Source organism: Tetrao urogallus (assembly GCF_951394365.1).
Source record: "Tetrao urogallus genome assembly, chromosome: 4".
NCBI lineage: Eukaryota > Metazoa > Chordata > Aves > Galliformes > Phasianidae > Tetrao > Tetrao urogallus.
In genome coordinates, this window is record NC_136817.1 from 64952276 (window position 1) to 64970965 (window position 18690).

Consider the following 18690-nt stretch of genomic DNA (forward strand, 5'->3'; position numbering starts at 1 on the left):
TCACCCATTGAATCTTGGGAAAGCCTGAAGAAACTGTAAGACCGTTTTCTTATTGTCAAGAAAGAGCAAAAGTTGCACATAGACACAAGCAAAATTAAACGCAAGGCAAATTTCAGCACTGATGTTTGAATAAGATAAACCTACTCCCTCAAGCATTCAGGGTCTATAGAGGTATGTATGTATATGAGTGGGAAATGGATGTAACTGAAAAACATGGACTTTAAGAACAAAGGCTATTTTGCTGTAAAAGAGAAAGAGAAACTGCCAATTCTGTACACGGGCAAAAATAGTTTCTACAAGTGGAAGTTTTTTCCCCAGTCATCTCTGTGTTTTCAGCTGCAAGCATAGATTCTGATCCCACAGCAATTTTTTTCTCCAACTGCTGGCCCACAGAAATTTGGCATCAGTGGCTTCCCAGCCATGAATGTCATTCATTGAGTAGAAATCTTTTTTTTTCTTTTTCTTTTTTTTTTCTGTTTTTAACCGGGGGAGGGGAGAGTTGGTTTCCTTTTTTTCTTTTTTTTTTCTTTTTCTTTTTTTTTTTTTTTTCATTTTCTCCAACTATGAGATACTGATTTTGGGGTTCTGATGTCCTTTACAGTGTCAGAAACTGATTACATTTAGCAGATTCTATTTAAAGAAAAAAGATTGGAAGTCTTCAGGTTGATATTTTCTGACATAATTAGGTGTGTTTTTTCTCTGCTTTTCCATTCAGCTATGGAGGTGGCTGACATGGAGGTGGAAGACAGCAGTGCTTATGTATGTGTGTGAGATTATTAAATAACATTTTGATTTTCTATACTTTATCCAACAATTTCACTATGGAATTAAAAAAAAAAAAAGTATATAGGTTTTGAATGTTTTAATCCTCCCTAAGTACTTTATCATAGCTGAGCCCTTATTATGAATAGGGAATAGTTCACTGTAGGAGTGGTAAGGAACAAAATCTTCATTCTGGATCGGAATCTGACAGTGAACATGAGGACTATAATCCATTTTGTTTTCTGAGTGCCTTCAAAGTACTCTTCAAACTCTATAATTCCAACAAAAGAAAGGTAGGAATGTACAAGATCTTGCATCAGCAGTGTTCCATTAATTACATATCTGATTTAAAGAATCTGATAAATTCAATAAATGGGAGTAACGGAGCTCTAGAAGAAGGAACACAGATCTGGAAGGTATCTCAGATGCTCAGTTCAAGGCATTATGCATTACTATTGTAAGGGAGAAGCAACTAACTTTTTGTTTTTGATACGTCTGCCTAATCGGTACTTAAAAACTTCATGATTTTTCCAAGTTAATGACTTCCAGTGATTCCGTTTCTTTCATCATTTAGAAAGCATTCCCTGTAATATCTGAGCCAAATTATGCAGCCTGCATGTATTGTTCTGTTCCTGGAGACATTCATAACTTGTAATCATAAAACTAGAATGATCTAGTTTGGTGATGTGACTTTTGACAGCAAGTTTTCCTCGAGAGGAAGAGATTAGTCAGATATATTAAATAGTTCTGTTGTGGATGCAGAGTTAGTTGCTTTGTTCTCATTTTAAGTGTTCTCCTGGAAGTACTGCAGTATGTTTCAATATGTGTGTTTAGCTGGTTCAGTAATTGTGATGATTGAAGATATTAATAACAAAACCGTAGTGAAGTTTAAGGATAGTAATACCCTTAAGCCATTTTAGCAGTTCTCTGAGCAAGATTAATATTTATGGGATTTTTTTGTTGTTCCTCTAGAAGGTTGCAGGGGCTGGGGACATCACACATTCTTGATCTGTATAAGTAGATTCAATTCCCTAAAGAATCTGTGGATCTGGAATTCTGTGCCCAGGAGGGTTAAAGCTTGATGTAATTTACTATTTACATTCTCTAACAAACACTCAAGTAAGTGATGTAGAAATATCCATAATGTTTCTTAGCAATATTGCTTAGATGACTACGGCTCCTGGAACAGAACTAAGCTATGGAAAGCATAGGTATTTTCACTGACATGAATGTAGAATAGAGGAAGGAGTCTTGGAAATAAAGGGCACACCCATATCTGAATGGCCTAACCTGCTCCAGAATTCCCATAATCTATTGAGACAGACATGAATCGTGGATAGTGGACGCTGAATCTAGCTATACTGAAACTTCCAGTGGATTGTGTTTTGCCAGGAGAATAATGATCAATGTGGATACAGTTCAGACATTCCAGTTTATCCATCTCTTGGTGTTTCTTACCAATTTACCATAAGGGGTGGGGGGCAGAAAGGAAGGAGCAGCAGCCATTTAATGTGCCAGAGAACTCAAACAACTTTGTTGGTAATCCCCTCCTGGTGGACGATAGTGTATCTGACTTGAACTGTACTCCCACGATGGCCTGGGATTTCCATCTGAAAAACAGCAGGGCTTTTTATTATATTGTTTTGGTGTTTTTTTTTTTTGTTGTTGTTTTTTTTTTCCCTGTGCTGTACCATCTTATTAGATGTCTGTGAAAGTACTTAAGCAACATTCCTCACAATTTCAAAGGAAGACTCTATGCAAGACTTTCCTCATGGTTCATTGTAAACTTTTGAACTTAATTTCCTTTGCTGATCAGCAACAGTAGCATTTCTAACTGTGTAGGCATGGCACAAAGCTCTTATTTTTCCTATGGGTATTTTAAAAAGGTGCTAAGGAAAATGATTTTAAATAAATATTTATCATTATTTCTTAATTAGGTCCCTGCTGAAAGCATAATTTTTCATAGGCAATTCAAATAATTGTAGTGAGTATGTGTAAGTATTACATATGTAAGTAGTGTTGCAGAGGACATATGATTTAACTGTAATAATGAGATTTTTATTTGGGGATTTTTTACTCTGAAGACAGCTAAGAAAAATCTCAGTGCTTCCCAAAACCACTCTTTCCAAAGAAACCACAATGTTACAGAGCCCTTTCATCATCCAGCATACGGTACTGTAGAACACAAAAATATACACTGTACTACTTTAAATTAATTCATATTTGCAGGAGACAGTCTGTGTGAGTATGTGCAATTATGAAATGCAACTTTTTTTTCCTCTTGACTTTTTTAGCTGCCTCACCCTTTTTATTTGAACACATACATATGGTGTGTGAGAGTGAGCAAGCTTTCTGTAAATGTTTGGAAGGAGCATCTGTCAGACAATAAAACTTGCAAGAAAACATGCTTCTCATTTAAAGTGTATTTGCTAGAGCTATTCCAGTGTTGGAATCAGTTCATTTGTATAGCTTAGAGGCATTAATAAGAACAGAGAACTGTAAAGTCACCAGAAAAATCCAAACTGTTAGTAGGAATCCAAGGTATTTTTTAAAAGCATTTCGTCTATTCGGCATCACAGTCTTCTGGTAGGAACCTGAACCAATTGACATAGAGGAAACCTCTGGCAGTCCGTCCAAAAAGATTGCAAGCAAGAAGATGACATGTTTTCTGCAAACCTGGAAAGTCTAAAGATTACAATAATTGTTGGACCAAAGGGACCCTCTTCAGGCATAAATAGCAAGACTCCTACTGTCTTCTCTTGCAGACCAACTCAGCTGCCAGCAAAAGCAGGTGCTCTCCCCTTACCAGTGCTCCAGAGGAAATATTTAGTGAGTATTTGCAGCTCTTTTTATCAATTAATGTACTACTAGTGCTTTAGTTCTATTTGCATAGTTTTCTCAAAAGAAAAAAGCATTTAAATGTAAGGTTTTAAGGCTGTTAGTTAAACAATTGCTGGAGTTCAACAGTCTGATGCAATTATCATATTAATTTAAAAACAAAATTTGCACAGCTTTTGACAGCGACTTTTTAAAAAATATTGTTTTTTAACAACTCTGTAGCTTTAACAGTCTGAGGCAATCTCAGTGTATTTTTTATGTACCAGTTCCAAAGAAGTACTTTATATATATTTTAAATGCATTTGATTTTAAATGTTACGCCATAAAATATTCTTTGTTGGACACAAATTTAAAATAAATCATGTCTTTTGGCAAAGTAACCTGCAATCTAATCTTTAGAAGAATAAATATACCACTAATGTTTTCCACAGAAACAGTTGCTACTCTAATTAATTCAAGATGTGTCTCTAATAAGATTTCAAAAGAAAATCAGAAACAGATTTTTTCTCAGAGGTAGAGCTATGAACAAGGTTAGGATATTTTTATTTTCATTAGAAACACTTGTCCTAGGTACAGTTACAGATTTGTAGCATATAGCCTGGAAATATCAAATCTGAAAATATTGGTATGTTTCTAGAAGCATAACAGTTTTGGTGCTTGGCATATGAATTTTCTTTTTGTTAAAACTTCTGCTTTGTTACATTTTATTAGGTAACTCTTATTCCTTTCAGAGCTCAGAGTGACTAATGTGTCTGCATTTTTTTTTCTCTGCCTGTGGAAGGGAATGGAAAACCTGATGTTTGTCTACTGCTCCTGCAAAGTTATCTGGACGCTGCTTGTAACAATTCTAGGCTATGCCAGCAGCTTGCCTCTGGGTGATGACTCTATTTGCACAGCAGAGGAACTTGCAAAGTACAGTATAATCTTCACAGGGAAATGGAGTCAGACTGCCTTCCCCAAACAGTACCCGCTTTATAGGCCCCCAGCACAGTGGTCATCAATGCTAGGTAAGTGAAAAGTGCACACTTTTAAGATCAGATAAATCTCTTGATCACTGTGATCTTTTTTTTCTTTCTTTCTTTTTTTCTTTTTTTTCTCTAATAGTAGATTTTAATATAACTAACATGAAAAGAAGGAAAAAAGCTGAAGTTATTAAGAATAAATTACAGAAATTGAAATATTCACAATGCTTTCAAAAATCTACAACTGTTTTCAATTGACTTCTGTTTTCAATTGGCTACAGCTGAAATAAACAGTGATAAGTCAAATGTTTTAGTGTTCACTCATGCTTAAACACAAATTTTTTTAACCTTAGAAATAAAAGAGAGCATCTGAAGAAATATGGACAATCTAAACCAGACTTTTCTGTCATGCAATGTATTCACTCAAATAGGTGTTACTCATAGTTCTGACTACAGCATGTGGAAAAAAAATGAATACGCCAGCAACGGTGTACGTGATTTTGCTGAAAAGGGTGAGGCATGGGTATTAATGAAAGAAATAGAAGAAGCTGGAGAGAAAATTCAGAGTGTGCATGGAATCTTCTCTGCTCCTGCCATTTCCAGTGGCACAGGACAAACCTCCACTGAATTACAAGTGCATTCAAGACATCCATTAGTAAGTAAATGTACATACTAATCTTTAAAGGTTTTTTGTGTTTTTTTTTTTTTTTAATGTCACCAGTACACAAAGTTAAATATTTGAGTAGGAATATGACAGTGAAAAATGTTATTTAAAAAAAAAAAAGCATGTCAAATTTCGGTGAGCTCTTAAGAGGTTCTGTAAAGCAGAAGTATATAAAAGCCCATTTATTTTGAGAGTTAAGTTACAGTTCCAATAATTAGTACTGGAGAATTTCAAAATAAGTAACGCCGTAAGTAATGCTGGGTTGTTTCATTTCATTAGGTTTCATTTGTTGTACGAATTGTGCCAAGTCCCGACTGGTTCGTGGGTATTGACAGCCTAAACCTCTGTGAAGGGGACCACTGGATGGAAGAGATATCAGTAGATCTATATCCGTACGATGCTGGAACCGACAGTGGCTTCACATTTTCCTCCCCAAACTTTGCCACTATTCCACAGGACACAGTTACAGAGGTAGGTGTGCATAAATAAATTAGAACTCCATATCTCTGTATTTTGAGTCCCCCACTTCAAAGCTATCTGTCCTGTAACTACACAAGGCATTCTCTCATGAAATTGATTTCAGTATTTGAGAGTACTGATGCTCACTCTACCTGGATTTATCAATAGCTTTTGTTCATTTCCTGTATTATTCTAATGTATTGGGTAAATGCAGAAGCATCATGAAAACTGGCTTACATTTATTTATGTAGACTATCATAGAATCATTGAATGGCTTATGCTGAAGGGAACCTATTCCACCAATATAATAATTCCAAGACGGTTTTTAACAATTCTTAAAAAAATAGGGAAATGAAAATATTCTCCAGAATTTTGTATGACTAAATTTGTATCCAAACAGGAAAAGTCTAAGTAGGAAATTGTACATACTGATATGGGGATGAGTTTTCCCTAGAACACGTTGCTGACACCTGAGTCTGTTACATTTGAGGGAAAGGAGCTGGCGGAAAGCAGAACACATCTCTGTTCCTACTGCAGCTTCTCTACATTCAGTCTTTTTTTGCTCGCTCTTTGCTTTTGTCATTTTTGGGTGGTGGGAAACAGAGCATCTTAATTCAAAAGTTTTGAATAGTTGAAGCACTCTGTCCATATTTTTGTTAAGCTCAGTTCCTCTAGAGCCAAATGCTGTGCTAATGAGCAGTGAGACGAATAACAGAGAAGCTGGAAAACAATCCATCTGGCCTCCTATACACATATGACATCTGCTACAGCATACCTAATGCTATTATTTAATACTCTTGTATTCTGTCTTGTATTAACATCCATGGTATCTCAACAAACCATTCCAAACATTACCCTGTTTTCAGTACCTCCCATCCCAATCCTCCATCCAAAGGTTGGCACAATTCACTGTGCCCAATTCAGAAGTATTTTGCTCAAACCATTTGGGATTACCAGAAGTAGTTTTGTGAGCTGGAGCTTACAGAATCCCTTTTTTCTTAGTTGTCAAAAGGAATCAACATGATGCATAAACATGATTTTCCAGTTATTTGTTGCTAGAATGATGTGTTTCTTCAAGGTTCCCTTTTTGTTCCACAGATCACTTGTTCCTCTCCAAGTCACCCAGCAAACTCATTTTATTATCCCAAACTCAAAATTTTGCCACCTATTGCTCAAGTAACGATGGTGAAATTAAAGAAAAACCAGTTGGGTTTTCCCATACCTCATCTTAACCAGCCAGCTAAAAGCAATGAAATACTTGACACGTTCTCAGGTAAGTGATTGGCACTGTGATATTCTCAATTCAGTCATTTTTGTTCATTCAAAAAATGTGTGGCACTCTGGTAAGTGATGTGGATGAAATAGGTGATTAGGCAGAGTATTCTCCTATTTGCATTGCAATAGTTTCCACACTCACACATGGGAAATAAAACAAGCCAATTGACATAACAGAGAATCTCTGAAAAAATAAGGCATGGATTTCATGCTTGAGCTACGGTTCAAAGGCTTGAGTTGTACTACAGTGAAGTTTGCTCAAGTCTTAGTATCACCACAGATCAGTGAATTTTATGACAAATACACAATATTGATCAGAATTAAAACTCCACAGATTCTTTGCAACTTATAAGTAAATACTCCTGCTTAAGTTCTTGCATGATGACGCAACAGAAGAAATAGTACATACTGTATGTATCCCTGGACATACTTGTGATAGTACCAGACATCTTGAAAATAAAAATATCACTCTCTCTTTTTTTCTTTCCTTAAAATACTAGCAAATAACCTTGTTTAGGTAGAGTGGCATTGGAACATCTGACTCAAGGTAGTTTGGAGGATAATAAAAAGAAAATTTGTTCAGTGTGAAAGATAGCAGTTGGTGTCTATGTAGATATTCCCTTTATACTTTTCTGATAACTTTTTATAAAGTGTAACAGAAATGGTTATGAATAAGGCTGACATCCCAAATGCTATTTGAGAGACAGCTAGGGCTAAATCTCTAATGCATTTCTTATATAAATCATGTTCCAAGAAGAGCTTCTCCAGAATAAGCCTGAAGATTAACGCCTCTAACTGTGTCCTAAAGACCCCTCATGATTGCTAAAATGAAGTTCATTTCCCACGCAGTTAACAATGCACAATTTATACTTGCGTAAGTGCATTTCTTTATGAAGTTTGAGTAAATGTTTTTCTATTAGTAAACAAGGCAATTTTGAAGTGAGTCTATGAATCTTATGTCTTTCCTGCAACATATGAAAGGAACATTTGTCCCTCTTTAGCATACAAACGTAATACAACTCATGCAAAGCACACTATTTCAGGAATCATTTTAAATCATGTATCTCCACTTTACAGCATATTAACCAGTAAATCAGTCTATTCAAAAATATATTCCAGAAGCAAGAGGACAGATTTAATTATCAGAGATCAAACCATGTTGCTCATTCCTGTTAGAAGCATGAGAATCGATTATTGTAACAGAAGCAGTGAGTTCCATTGTAAAACCAGAAATTTATACCAGAAATCACATATTCAGTACAGCATTTAAAGCTGGTCTTGTGCACAGCTATTTTATGCTCAAATGCTGTAATACAAAGATTTGATGCAATTTCCTGTGACCAGCAGTGTTTTTTATTTAGCCTCTTAAGGAATAAACACCTTTTCATTTTATTGTGGATGTTTTCAATGGAAGTTTACATTATGCAAAGTATATTTGAGTTTCTGATTTCTTTAATTGCAGTAAAACTACATTGAAAACACTTTAAGTACTAAAAAACTTCCAGTTACAGAATAACTTTTATTGGCAAAGGGAACTCTAGAATACATACCAAAAAAGATTTCCTGATTAAAAAATGAAACTTTCTTTGCTTCTGAAGCAAGAGTTAAACGAAGAGGAGTTAACTGGAATCTGATCTAACTACAGGACAACATATCCCTCCAAAAAAACAGAAATGTACATAAATAAACCAGATAAAAGCTTTAATTCCAGTGTTTTTACTAGGCAATTGAATGACAAATAAATTATAAAATTGACACTGTTTTTGAATGCAATATTTTTTTTTTAATGTAATCACTTAAAACATAGTCTTTTGGGATAAAAATGCTACATTTTCAATGCAATAAAAAATCTGCTGCACTACTGATGTGGTACCTCTGACAGTCTCTTGACTGCAGTAAAAATAATAGCAATGTCCTTGAATTTAGGAGCTGAAAACAGACGTTTTTGTTTATAAGACAACATATGGATTTCATTAATATCACATGTATTTTTGTATAAGAAAGGATGCTACTTGATAATCATTCCTTAATGCTTTGCCAACTATGTATTTGCCTTCAGCAGAAAATTTTGCAGTTACCTTTTTATTGTGTATTTTCCAGAAACACCACTGGACTGTGAAGTTTCACAGTGGTCTTCCTGGGGTCTCTGCAGAGGTCCTTGCAGAAAAACAGGGACCAAGATCAGAACTCGTTTTGTAGTTCTTCACCCTGCTAATGACGGAACGCCTTGTCCAAGTCTGGAAGAAGAAGCAGGATGTGAACCAGATAATTGTGTCTGAAATAAAGAAAAGATAATAATTTAGATAATTTAAAAGTAAGATAAGTGTAACTAAACCTAAACCACATGTCATTCAGTCTTCCTTATAATTCAGGTATGCCACACTATTTTGCTGACAAGATATATTAAACTGGTTTTGAACATTGCTGTTTAGTATCAAGACGTTGGGGTGTTACATTCTTAAGGTTTAGTATGACAACAGTACTTCATCATTTACAGATCAGAAAACTCAAATAAATCTTTGTTATACACTCTAAGTTCTTGGAGTACCCTCTAGTGGCAGAAAAGAAGACATTTGGAAAGATTTTTGCTTCGGATGTGAAAACCATTCAGTCAAATAATCTTAACTAATAACATTCTTAAATACTGTAATTTGTTGATTTACAACTATTTATACCTAGAAATTAATTTTTTTCTCTCTAAATTATGTATATTTATTGGCTATTTTGTTGTCTTTCTAAACATGTTTTACTTGCCTTTCTTCAGAAACTACTTCTATAAATCAGAGTGACCAGATTTTTGCAGTGTGGCTAAGACAATAACATGATTGAGTAAACTCATCTTGAGACTTATGAATACATGAAAATGTCTTTTTTTTCCCCCCTTCAAAAGTGAGAAGAATATCTACCACGAGGACACTCAGCCCACAAAATTACTAGAAAGAAACAGAAGTTTGGATAGCAGTAGAAAAACTCTGAACTTAACTTTAAAAGCTTAACTGAGATTTCAGACCTGATCGATGCCTATTGTGTGCCCCTAATGAGGCAACTGTCTGAAAAATAGTTGTTAAGACATTAACACTGTTGGCTGTAATAGAAATTATATAATTCTCTCTGTGTACGCAGTAAATGTGTCCATGTTTCTTTAAATGTGTTTGTTGCTGTTTGTGTCATCCTAAGCTTTGCAAAGAGAAAACTTAATGAGGTTCTAATATTGTCTAAGGCAGAGGTATACGCATATCTAACAAAACACAGTATGTCAGAAACCACTCCAGATGGCAAGCTTTAATGCTCATATAAATGTTTATTATAAAATTAAGATGATCCGTATCCCATAAAGAATTGTGACAACCAACAAAGAAACGAATTTTGAAATAAGACTGTTCATAGGAGATATTTACAGTCAACTCACAAAACTTTTACAGCACATTGCAGTTCTACAAACACACTAAAACTAAAGTATTGAATAGGAGACAGTGGGTTGCATAGGTTCATTTTGGAATATTTCAACCACAAGAGCACCCTGTATTCTTTGTGGAGCAGAAACATGTAAAAAGTTCTCTGTATGTTTTTACAGGAGATAAATCTTACAAAGACCCAAGGGAATTTGAAACATTATCAGGCTAATCTAAGTTGGTCCTGAAATGCTGATGAATGCACAGTTGTTAGAGCTAAAAATAGGAGTTTCTACATCTTACATTCTTCAGGTTCCCATGGGCATGTTGTCAAAATTATGTCACTATTTTTTAATTATACCTACCTATTTTCTTCATGGTCCCCTATGTCCATTCTCTAATAGAAAGAGTGTTAACAAAATATAATTTGTATATTTTGCCTCTAGTTACTTTCTCCTTTTCCAGTTTCTATCTTCTTTGTATATTAATTTTTCCTTATTTAATATTTTCTGTTAAACTTATTTACTGCATAGTTAAACAATTATCTCCATCTAAGAATACAGAAGCATATACTGAAATATGCTCTGAGAACAGAAACTGAATTCAAACTGACACATCAACTGCTTGTAGACTGAACTCCCACAAGGTTTTGCTGAAGTGCAAGGTATTCTTAGTAGTATTTTTCTAGAAGTTCTCTAAACACTGGCGTTTTGGTTCTTTGCATGTCCAGAAAAAAATACATAAGACTGGCAGAAAATATCTGCATCTGTAGTTGTCTATGTGAATAGAGGATTTCAGCCTTGTAGGATATGATGCAATACTGGAGTAGTCCCAGCATTTACTCAAATTCCTGATGCCAAAAGTTTTTCTGGGAGAAGATAGAATAGAAAAGGAAGTAAATATATAATAAGACAACACATTTCAGTGTTAGAAATACCGGGGACGAGGACATTTCTTCACAAGATTGGATACAGTGAGTTCTACTGAAGAATATTTCTCATGATAGAACACATTTCTCATAATGTATTTTTATTAAACTGATTAGTGGGATATGTGATCCCTGTGTGGGATTGCTTCGTTACTTTTACTTTGAGCACAGCTTTAGATTTATCTTCACAGTTCTGAGACAATGAAGAAACAGAGAGAATCTCTTTCTTACTTTACCCTTATGTGCAGTGTTACTGATGGCTGGCAGCCAAGATAATATGGTCCTAAACACATAAGATAAAGGGAGGGAAATAGGTAAATTAATTTCTGGGTTAAACTAATCTCAGAAAACGCTTAGGGAATAAACTTAAAATGGATTTCAAAGTACAGGTTTTTTTTAAGCAATAATGTTACGTAGGAAAAATCATGTTTGCTATCTGGGCAGGCATTCTTGCAGCAACGGAAGATATGGTTAAAGGTAAGTGTAGCAGCAAAAAAGTCACTGCTGACTTAAAGTGTGGTTCTACAAAACACGTGGACACCAAATTCAGTACCCACAGTGCAATAGGGTACCTCACTACTGAGTACAGCTTGTCCACTACTGTAGGACATTTGGTTGTGAACATATGGAAACTTTTTCTGTTTTCTGATGAGTAGCAATGCCATCTGAAGCTGTCTACATTTCTGCGTGTTTGTTTTTTTTTGTTTTTGTTTTTTGGTTTTTTTTGTGGGATGTTGCTTTGCTTTTCTGCAGACATCCAGAGACTTGGTGCTTACTGACTTAGTAAAAGTACATTTCTAGATAAGTGAGGATAGATGAGGGACTAAAGTGATTGGTGAACTGAAAAGATCTCCCACATACTGTTGTGTAAATGCTGGCTGTGTGAGCCTTAATGGACTATACATTTAGTTCTGCCAGATAGTCCAAAAGGACTGGGATGGCTCCTTGGGGAGTGTGTGTGTCCTCTGTTAAATATCAGTATGGGGATGGGTGGTCTTGGCTTCACTGCAAAACAACTCCAGTGTTCTAGCCATGCTGCAGAAGTGAAGCACAATCACAGATACTAGTGAGTTCCTAACTTCTAGAACAGGAGGGAAGGTGTAGGCCAGCCTTTCTCATCACTATGAGGACTGTCCCCAGCATAGCAAAAGGGTATGAACAAAAGATATGACACTTGCTAATAATGAAAAATATCAGTGCTGGATACTGCCAATACCAGGTAATTAATTGGAGTACTATGGGAACATTAAACCTGATGCAACCTATAAAATAACTCAGACTATTCCATGACAGTATCTAATGCACTCAGAAAATTTCACTCTTGAAATCAGCTGAATCCTGTTTAATAGGATATGATGTGTGAAAGAAATTTTGTCCATGATAATTTACAGGTACTCTAAATGACTGAAATAAAAAGCTCTTCATATAATGCACAGCACCTGGTTGCCTGGAGACAGATTTATCCTTGTTTGATTGAAGTCCATCAGCCCTACTATGATAGCATATGCTAGCCTGAAGTATGGAAATGCCTGTCTTCAATGTGTTTAGATAGAGTAAAGGATCAAATGATGTCCCCTTGTACGTCTTGCTTTTGTTCTGGCACTGGAACATTTTTTTTTAGAGATCTCATGTCAATAAAAAGCTAAAAGGGTGCTTGCTTAAGTAGTTCACAATCTGAAGCCAAACATGTTCTTTTAGCAGGTGCAGAAAGGCATGAGAATTTATGCAGGTGCATGTCAGTCAAGAACTCCCTGTTCTGGAGAATCCAGTTATGCAATCAGATTCTAAACAATCTGTTCTTATTTGTTCTGAATCCATCAGAACAGAATTTCCATCAGAAATTTATTCTGATGGATAAATGCTAAAGTAGTAATGAAGTCCTAACTTCACTCTTGAGGCTGTTCAGGATCTGATGGCCATGAGATGTGATTTATATATCAGTAGAAGAAGGAGTACAAGGATCTTCTGAATGGAAAACTGAATTCAAAATGGGGTCCTCCCAACTGAAAATTACCCCAAAAGTGGGTACTTTGTGCTGTGAAACACCCACATGTTCTCTCACTTTGAGTAGTAACTGAGTTTGTCATCAGCCATATAGATTGTTTAGTTTGTAATGGTACAAAGGATATTAATAAAAATCTCAATAACTACTCGATTTACAATACAACTTTATTCAGAGAATTTATTATGCAGTATCCAAGAAAAAAACAGTTAAGTAAATAATCTTATTTAGATAAAGTGTTAATTCAATATTTTTTCCTTTTATACCATAATCATTATTGTTTCAAATTCATTTTTTGTTCCGGTTCTTCACTTTCTATTTCTTTCAGCCTTTTTATGTAGTCGCTATGATTTATGTACGGATATTGCAATGATGATGATTTAGGTTACAAATTACAAGATTCTGAAATAACAGAGTAGTGAAATTTTAAAGCACATTATCACTGGAGAGGAATCAGAAATGTAAGTTTACATTGAGCATTTTATGGAAAGAGATAGCCAATGCGGTTGCTAATAGAGAAACAGTCTCAAGTACTTGAGAGATGCTTCCAAGTTTCATACTACTGTATGTGTATAAAATAAAAATTTAATCTAGTTGCTGGGAAATAATAAAGATTTTACAAGTTTTCTTGTTATCTCATTCTACAGAACACGCTGCGGTTATTTATAAATGTGTAACCACCAGCTGCATTTTCTCATAGCTTTTTCTCTCTTTCAAACACACACACTGATAAGCAGCAAATGAGGAAAAACCACAGGGCTACATACTTCTGCAGTTATCTTCAAAAGCAGTGATACATAAACAACTGGGATACATAAAAATAATGAAAAGCCAATTAATTGGATTTCTTATGAGCTTTTGGATTTCTTTTTCACTTGCTTTGTATTTTCATAGTGGAGAAAGAGAAGAGAAATGTGTAATTGAAGATGTTCCCAGTGACACACTGGTAACTGGTAGGTACCTGTCTTTGCTATATGGTGATCTAACCTATGCAGTAATAGAATTAGTTTGTAATTTAACAGAAAAAGATGTGACTAATGAATATGGTAAAACTACAGTGATAAGAAAGAGGGCACACTACAAGTCCTTACAACAGTGACTAGCCACCATGTCCTCATATATTTGGCATGTAGATTATATAGAAAATGTTTTCCAGAGAGCTTAAGTGACCCAACATAGAAAAAATTCTTCACAATATGTTATGACCCATTCATACTAGAATTTTTTAATTAGCAGTGTTTTGGAAAAAAACAGTTCAAGATGTACTGAAGTTCTATTCAATCTGGGATACCACAAATATAGTAAATGCATGTACAGCACGTGGAGTGTAAGATTGAAAGGTGATAGTCAAAATGAATATATAATAGTTTTTGCAAATAATGTGATAAATATGAAAGACAATTAAAAAAATGTGATTTGAAAACAGTATACTTTCTCTTCTGGTGGTCTCAGTTTGTCCTCTGGATGCTGATCTTGCCAGAGCATTAGAAGTAATAAAAAAGTATCACTTGTTAATCAGTCTTTTGCCTAGTATTCTAAGATTTCCTAGTGTAGTAAAAATTCATTGCACTTCATGCTGCTATGAAATGCCTCCTGAGCAGTTTCATTTGTAAGTACATGAAATACATGTATTATTTTATTGCTAATCATTTGTCTTTATATTGTTGCTGGAAAAAGCAATAAGGATGTTTAATATTAAGCTATGTTTTATTTAACAGATTTTTATCTGTGTTTTTATTCAGGGAATTACAAAGTACAGAAGTGGGATATGCATAAACATGACTTTCTTGACTCTGCTCCTGGTTTAGGAATGTTTGTGACTGTTCTAACTCCTACCTCTGAGGTAAATATTCTTAATGAATGTTTCTGTGTGATTCGTGTATTGACTTCTGATACTGGCAGACAAAACTATCAAAAAATACTGATGTTTTGAGGATAAAGTGAATCCATAATCCATCAGCCAGCTCAGTATTTTGATGTTGAAATGCATAAGCACCTCGTGATTGTTATCAGAATAAATAGAAATGGCATATTTGAAAAAACATATGGAATCTTTCGTAGTTTTGTGGACAATTTTTTGCATGTCTACCAGAATTGCAAAACTATGTCATAAAGACTAGTAAGCTACAACTGAGAAAACAGGCTAGATTATAAAATAATGGAAATTTACTAATGAAGCAAAGTGGTATTTGAGCAGCAGACAGGAAGGCTAATAATAAAACAAACTATAAAAGACCAGATTACTAGGCTGCATGAATCCATCATGCATAGCAACTGCTTCTGTTGCCATGAGCTCCTGAGCTTTTTCAACAAAGGGCAACTAACGCTATGCCTAAACAAGGTCTTAGTTTTCAAACTTGAAATGCTTGAGAGACCATTACGTTTTGTACCTTACAGATATTCATAGCATTTCAATGTTTACTGTGAAATTAAATTCTTTATTACTCTCTCAGATAAATTCAGTGTTTTCAGGAGGTTTAATTGAGTAATTTTTACATTCATTTCAGAATGCTGCTTTTTGTTATTTTATTAATATCTATACTGTACATATCCAAAACATACTGTATCTAAATTACAGGTAATTTTGTCAAAACTTTATGGGCCAACAGCAACATTTTCATTTACATCCTATCTATCTGGGGAGCATGTTATCTGTTTGCAATCAAACTCCACGAGACTTGTGGCATTTGCAGGAAGTAAACTGGTAGGTGTACTTCTTAAATATTCTTCGTTGTAATAGTATTGGTTGTATACAAACTGCAGGGCTTATAAAATGGATGAGAAGTTTAATTTCTAGTAGAAAATTCAACATTTCCTCGTTACTGGAGATGAAATATTTATAATTCAACATTTCCTTGTTATTGGAGATGAAATATTTATAATTATGAATATGAAAAGATGAAAAGACAATTCTGATTTCTAATTTAAGATTAAAGAAGTAAGACTAATAACTATAAATTGATTTAATGTTTACACAGTGCTTTGAAGTGGAAGGATTTTGATCAATAACAACAACAGTTTGGATTCAGAAAGATCAATATGTCAGACCAACTAACACAAGCACTATCACAAGACTACTTATTTAATGCTATTGCATGGCTTCACTATTTTAGCTTGAATTATTTCAGAAAAAATTTAAAAACTAATTTGAGCAGAGAATAGAAAATATTTTCATAATGGTTAAAGCAGTACTAGTATAAAACAGTGCCCTAAATAATTAGGGAACATTTAACATTTGCGTAGTTAATTTTAAAATGAAATTAAGAAACACTTTACATATTCCATCTGATTCTTACTTTAGGAAGAATTTCCATAAGCATTTAGAACTATTTTTCTGTAATGAGCTTAAGGGGAAATTGTCTGATGTTTTTAAGGAATTATGAAATCAAGAAGACACAGTAATGGGAATATTTTTTTTTGTTCTCAGCGTATCCATTTGGACATTAGAATTGGAGAACATTTCCTGGATGAAGCTGTTGTTCAAGCCAAAGACAAAGTGAATAAAGTTAATGTTGAAATGGAACATCTTCTTGAGCAAATTCATCACATATCCAAAGAACAAAACTATGAAAGAGTATGTGTGTTCCTTAATATAAATATTAAGGAATACTTTGTAATGGTTTATTAATTATTAAGTAATGTGAGGTTTATTATTTAATTGCAGTATTATGTTTTGGTAAGCCATAAAAAAAAAAAAATAAAAAAAAAATCCCACATTGCCTTACAAAATATTTCTAAACTGTAAAGAATAATATAAAAACTAATTAATCACTATGAATTCATGGTTATAACAGCAGGTGTCGTTTTAAAGAAGGAATTTCCAAACATAGTTTTCATGGCCAGAGCCAATGACAGCGGTGGAGCAGGTAGCAGGTACCATTGCGGATGATGTTGCCAGATGTTGTTTCCATGCTGGTCTTTGTGTGTAAACTTTACTGCAATGGCTAAGGAAACGACTGAATGTGATTTATATATTCTCATTTCATTACAAATAAGGCTCTCCTTCAAACAAGACTGCACCCATTATCTTCATTTTTCTACATGCGGGCAATCAGACTGTGTTTACAATTTATCAGCTAGTTCCCTAACAAAACAAATTCGGCTGCAAATAGTTTCTTGACTGCAATGTGGAGTGACTGCAAACCTGAAGTCTTAAGCATGTATTTATGGGACATAAGTATATATCATTGTATCAAAATAACAATACGTATTTTAGCAACAAGGGAAACATTGCCTTTCTGCTTCAGAACAGAAGTGTGTTTGCTTCTTAGCTTTTATTTGTACGTAGGACAACATATGAATAAGAAGAAATGTTCATTTTTCTCTATACAAAAAAAATAAAAACCCCAACCAAATGCGCTTACTACTATGCAGAAGAGGGGTGTATGTCTAGTTAATAGGATAGTAGTATGTAACATGCAGAGTTGGTATGTAATAATTATGTTTTTTTCTTTTTTTCTTCAGGAACGTGAAGAAAAATTTCGGAAGACAAGTGAACAAACCAACAGAAATATATTGTGGTGGGCTGTTGTACAAACATTAATCCTTGTCTCCATTGGAATCTGGCAGATCAAATCTCTCAGAGATTTCTTTATAGCTAAGAAGCTTGTTTAAGTTTTACAAAGATGCAAAATTTCCTTGCTACCTAATGCCTAAAATCCAAAGAAACCCTGTTATCTTTGAGAAAATACACTGTATAAAACTCTCAAGCTTGACTCATCTTCTACTAGAGTTTTTACTCTAACTCTCTTTTCTCCATTTATATGTATCTGGCCTTCTCTTAAGTTTTAATCCTTGAATCTCACCTTGAATCTCACCTTCTATCAATTCCTTTTCCTCTACAGATATGAAGATAAATCTAGAAGAAAGACGAAATGTCTAAGGCAGCATTCAAGCTCAATTCAGGATTGTTAAATTTAAAAGAGAAATCTAAATAAGATATTTCCAAATACTTCAAAATTCTCTACTTGTTTAGTAATATTGTTCTTTACTGTCTTGAACAGATCAGTGTTTCAGCTCTGATTGACTTAGTAGGAAGACAAACAATTATCTCTCTTGTGGTGAGAGCATCTTGAACTGAACACAATACCAACTTTTCCTCAGGTATAATTGTGATTATTTTTCTTTAAAGTATTGAAAGATTTACATGACAGTGGAACCTATTGTGATCAATTACCATGGAAGAGGGAGATCCGTACAAACTGCTTGGAATTGCTCTCCATTTTTGCTCCTAGATAAGCCCTATAAATTAGGATATAGAGTTGAGATCTGACCTTTCCCACAGTTTATGTTTAGCCTTTATGAAGAATGACAACATAGACTAAGTTACAGTGGCAAACACTGAAATTTTGCCTATATATTTTCTTTTAAGGTATACTTACACTAAATTCTGTGTTCTGATGCTGTAT

At 34.4% G+C, this 18690-nt stretch overlaps 2 protein-coding genes across 2 annotated transcripts; both read left to right on the forward strand.

Moving 5' to 3' along the window:
- Positions 1-3423: 3423 nt before the first annotated feature.
- Positions 3424-9239, forward strand: SPON2 (spondin 2; the record flags this gene model as incomplete). The annotated part of the gene is made up of 6 exons (XM_079534940.1): positions 3424-3591; positions 4382-4607; positions 4994-5217; positions 5506-5697; positions 6784-6958; positions 9061-9239. The coding sequence occupies 6 exons, from the start codon at positions 3424-3426 to the stop codon at positions 9237-9239; spliced, it is 1164 nt and encodes a 387-aa protein (XP_079391066.1).
- Positions 9240-14105: 4866 nt separating this feature from the next.
- On the forward strand, positions 14106-17896 carry LOC306946024 (transmembrane emp24 domain-containing protein 11-like; the record flags this gene model as incomplete). Its single annotated transcript, XM_079534944.1, has 5 exons — positions 14106-14235; positions 15025-15125; positions 15861-15986; positions 16710-16856; positions 17747-17896. The coding sequence occupies 5 exons, from the start codon at positions 14106-14108 to the stop codon at positions 17894-17896; spliced, it is 654 nt and encodes a 217-aa protein (XP_079391070.1).
- Positions 17897-18690: the final 794 nt, after the last annotated feature.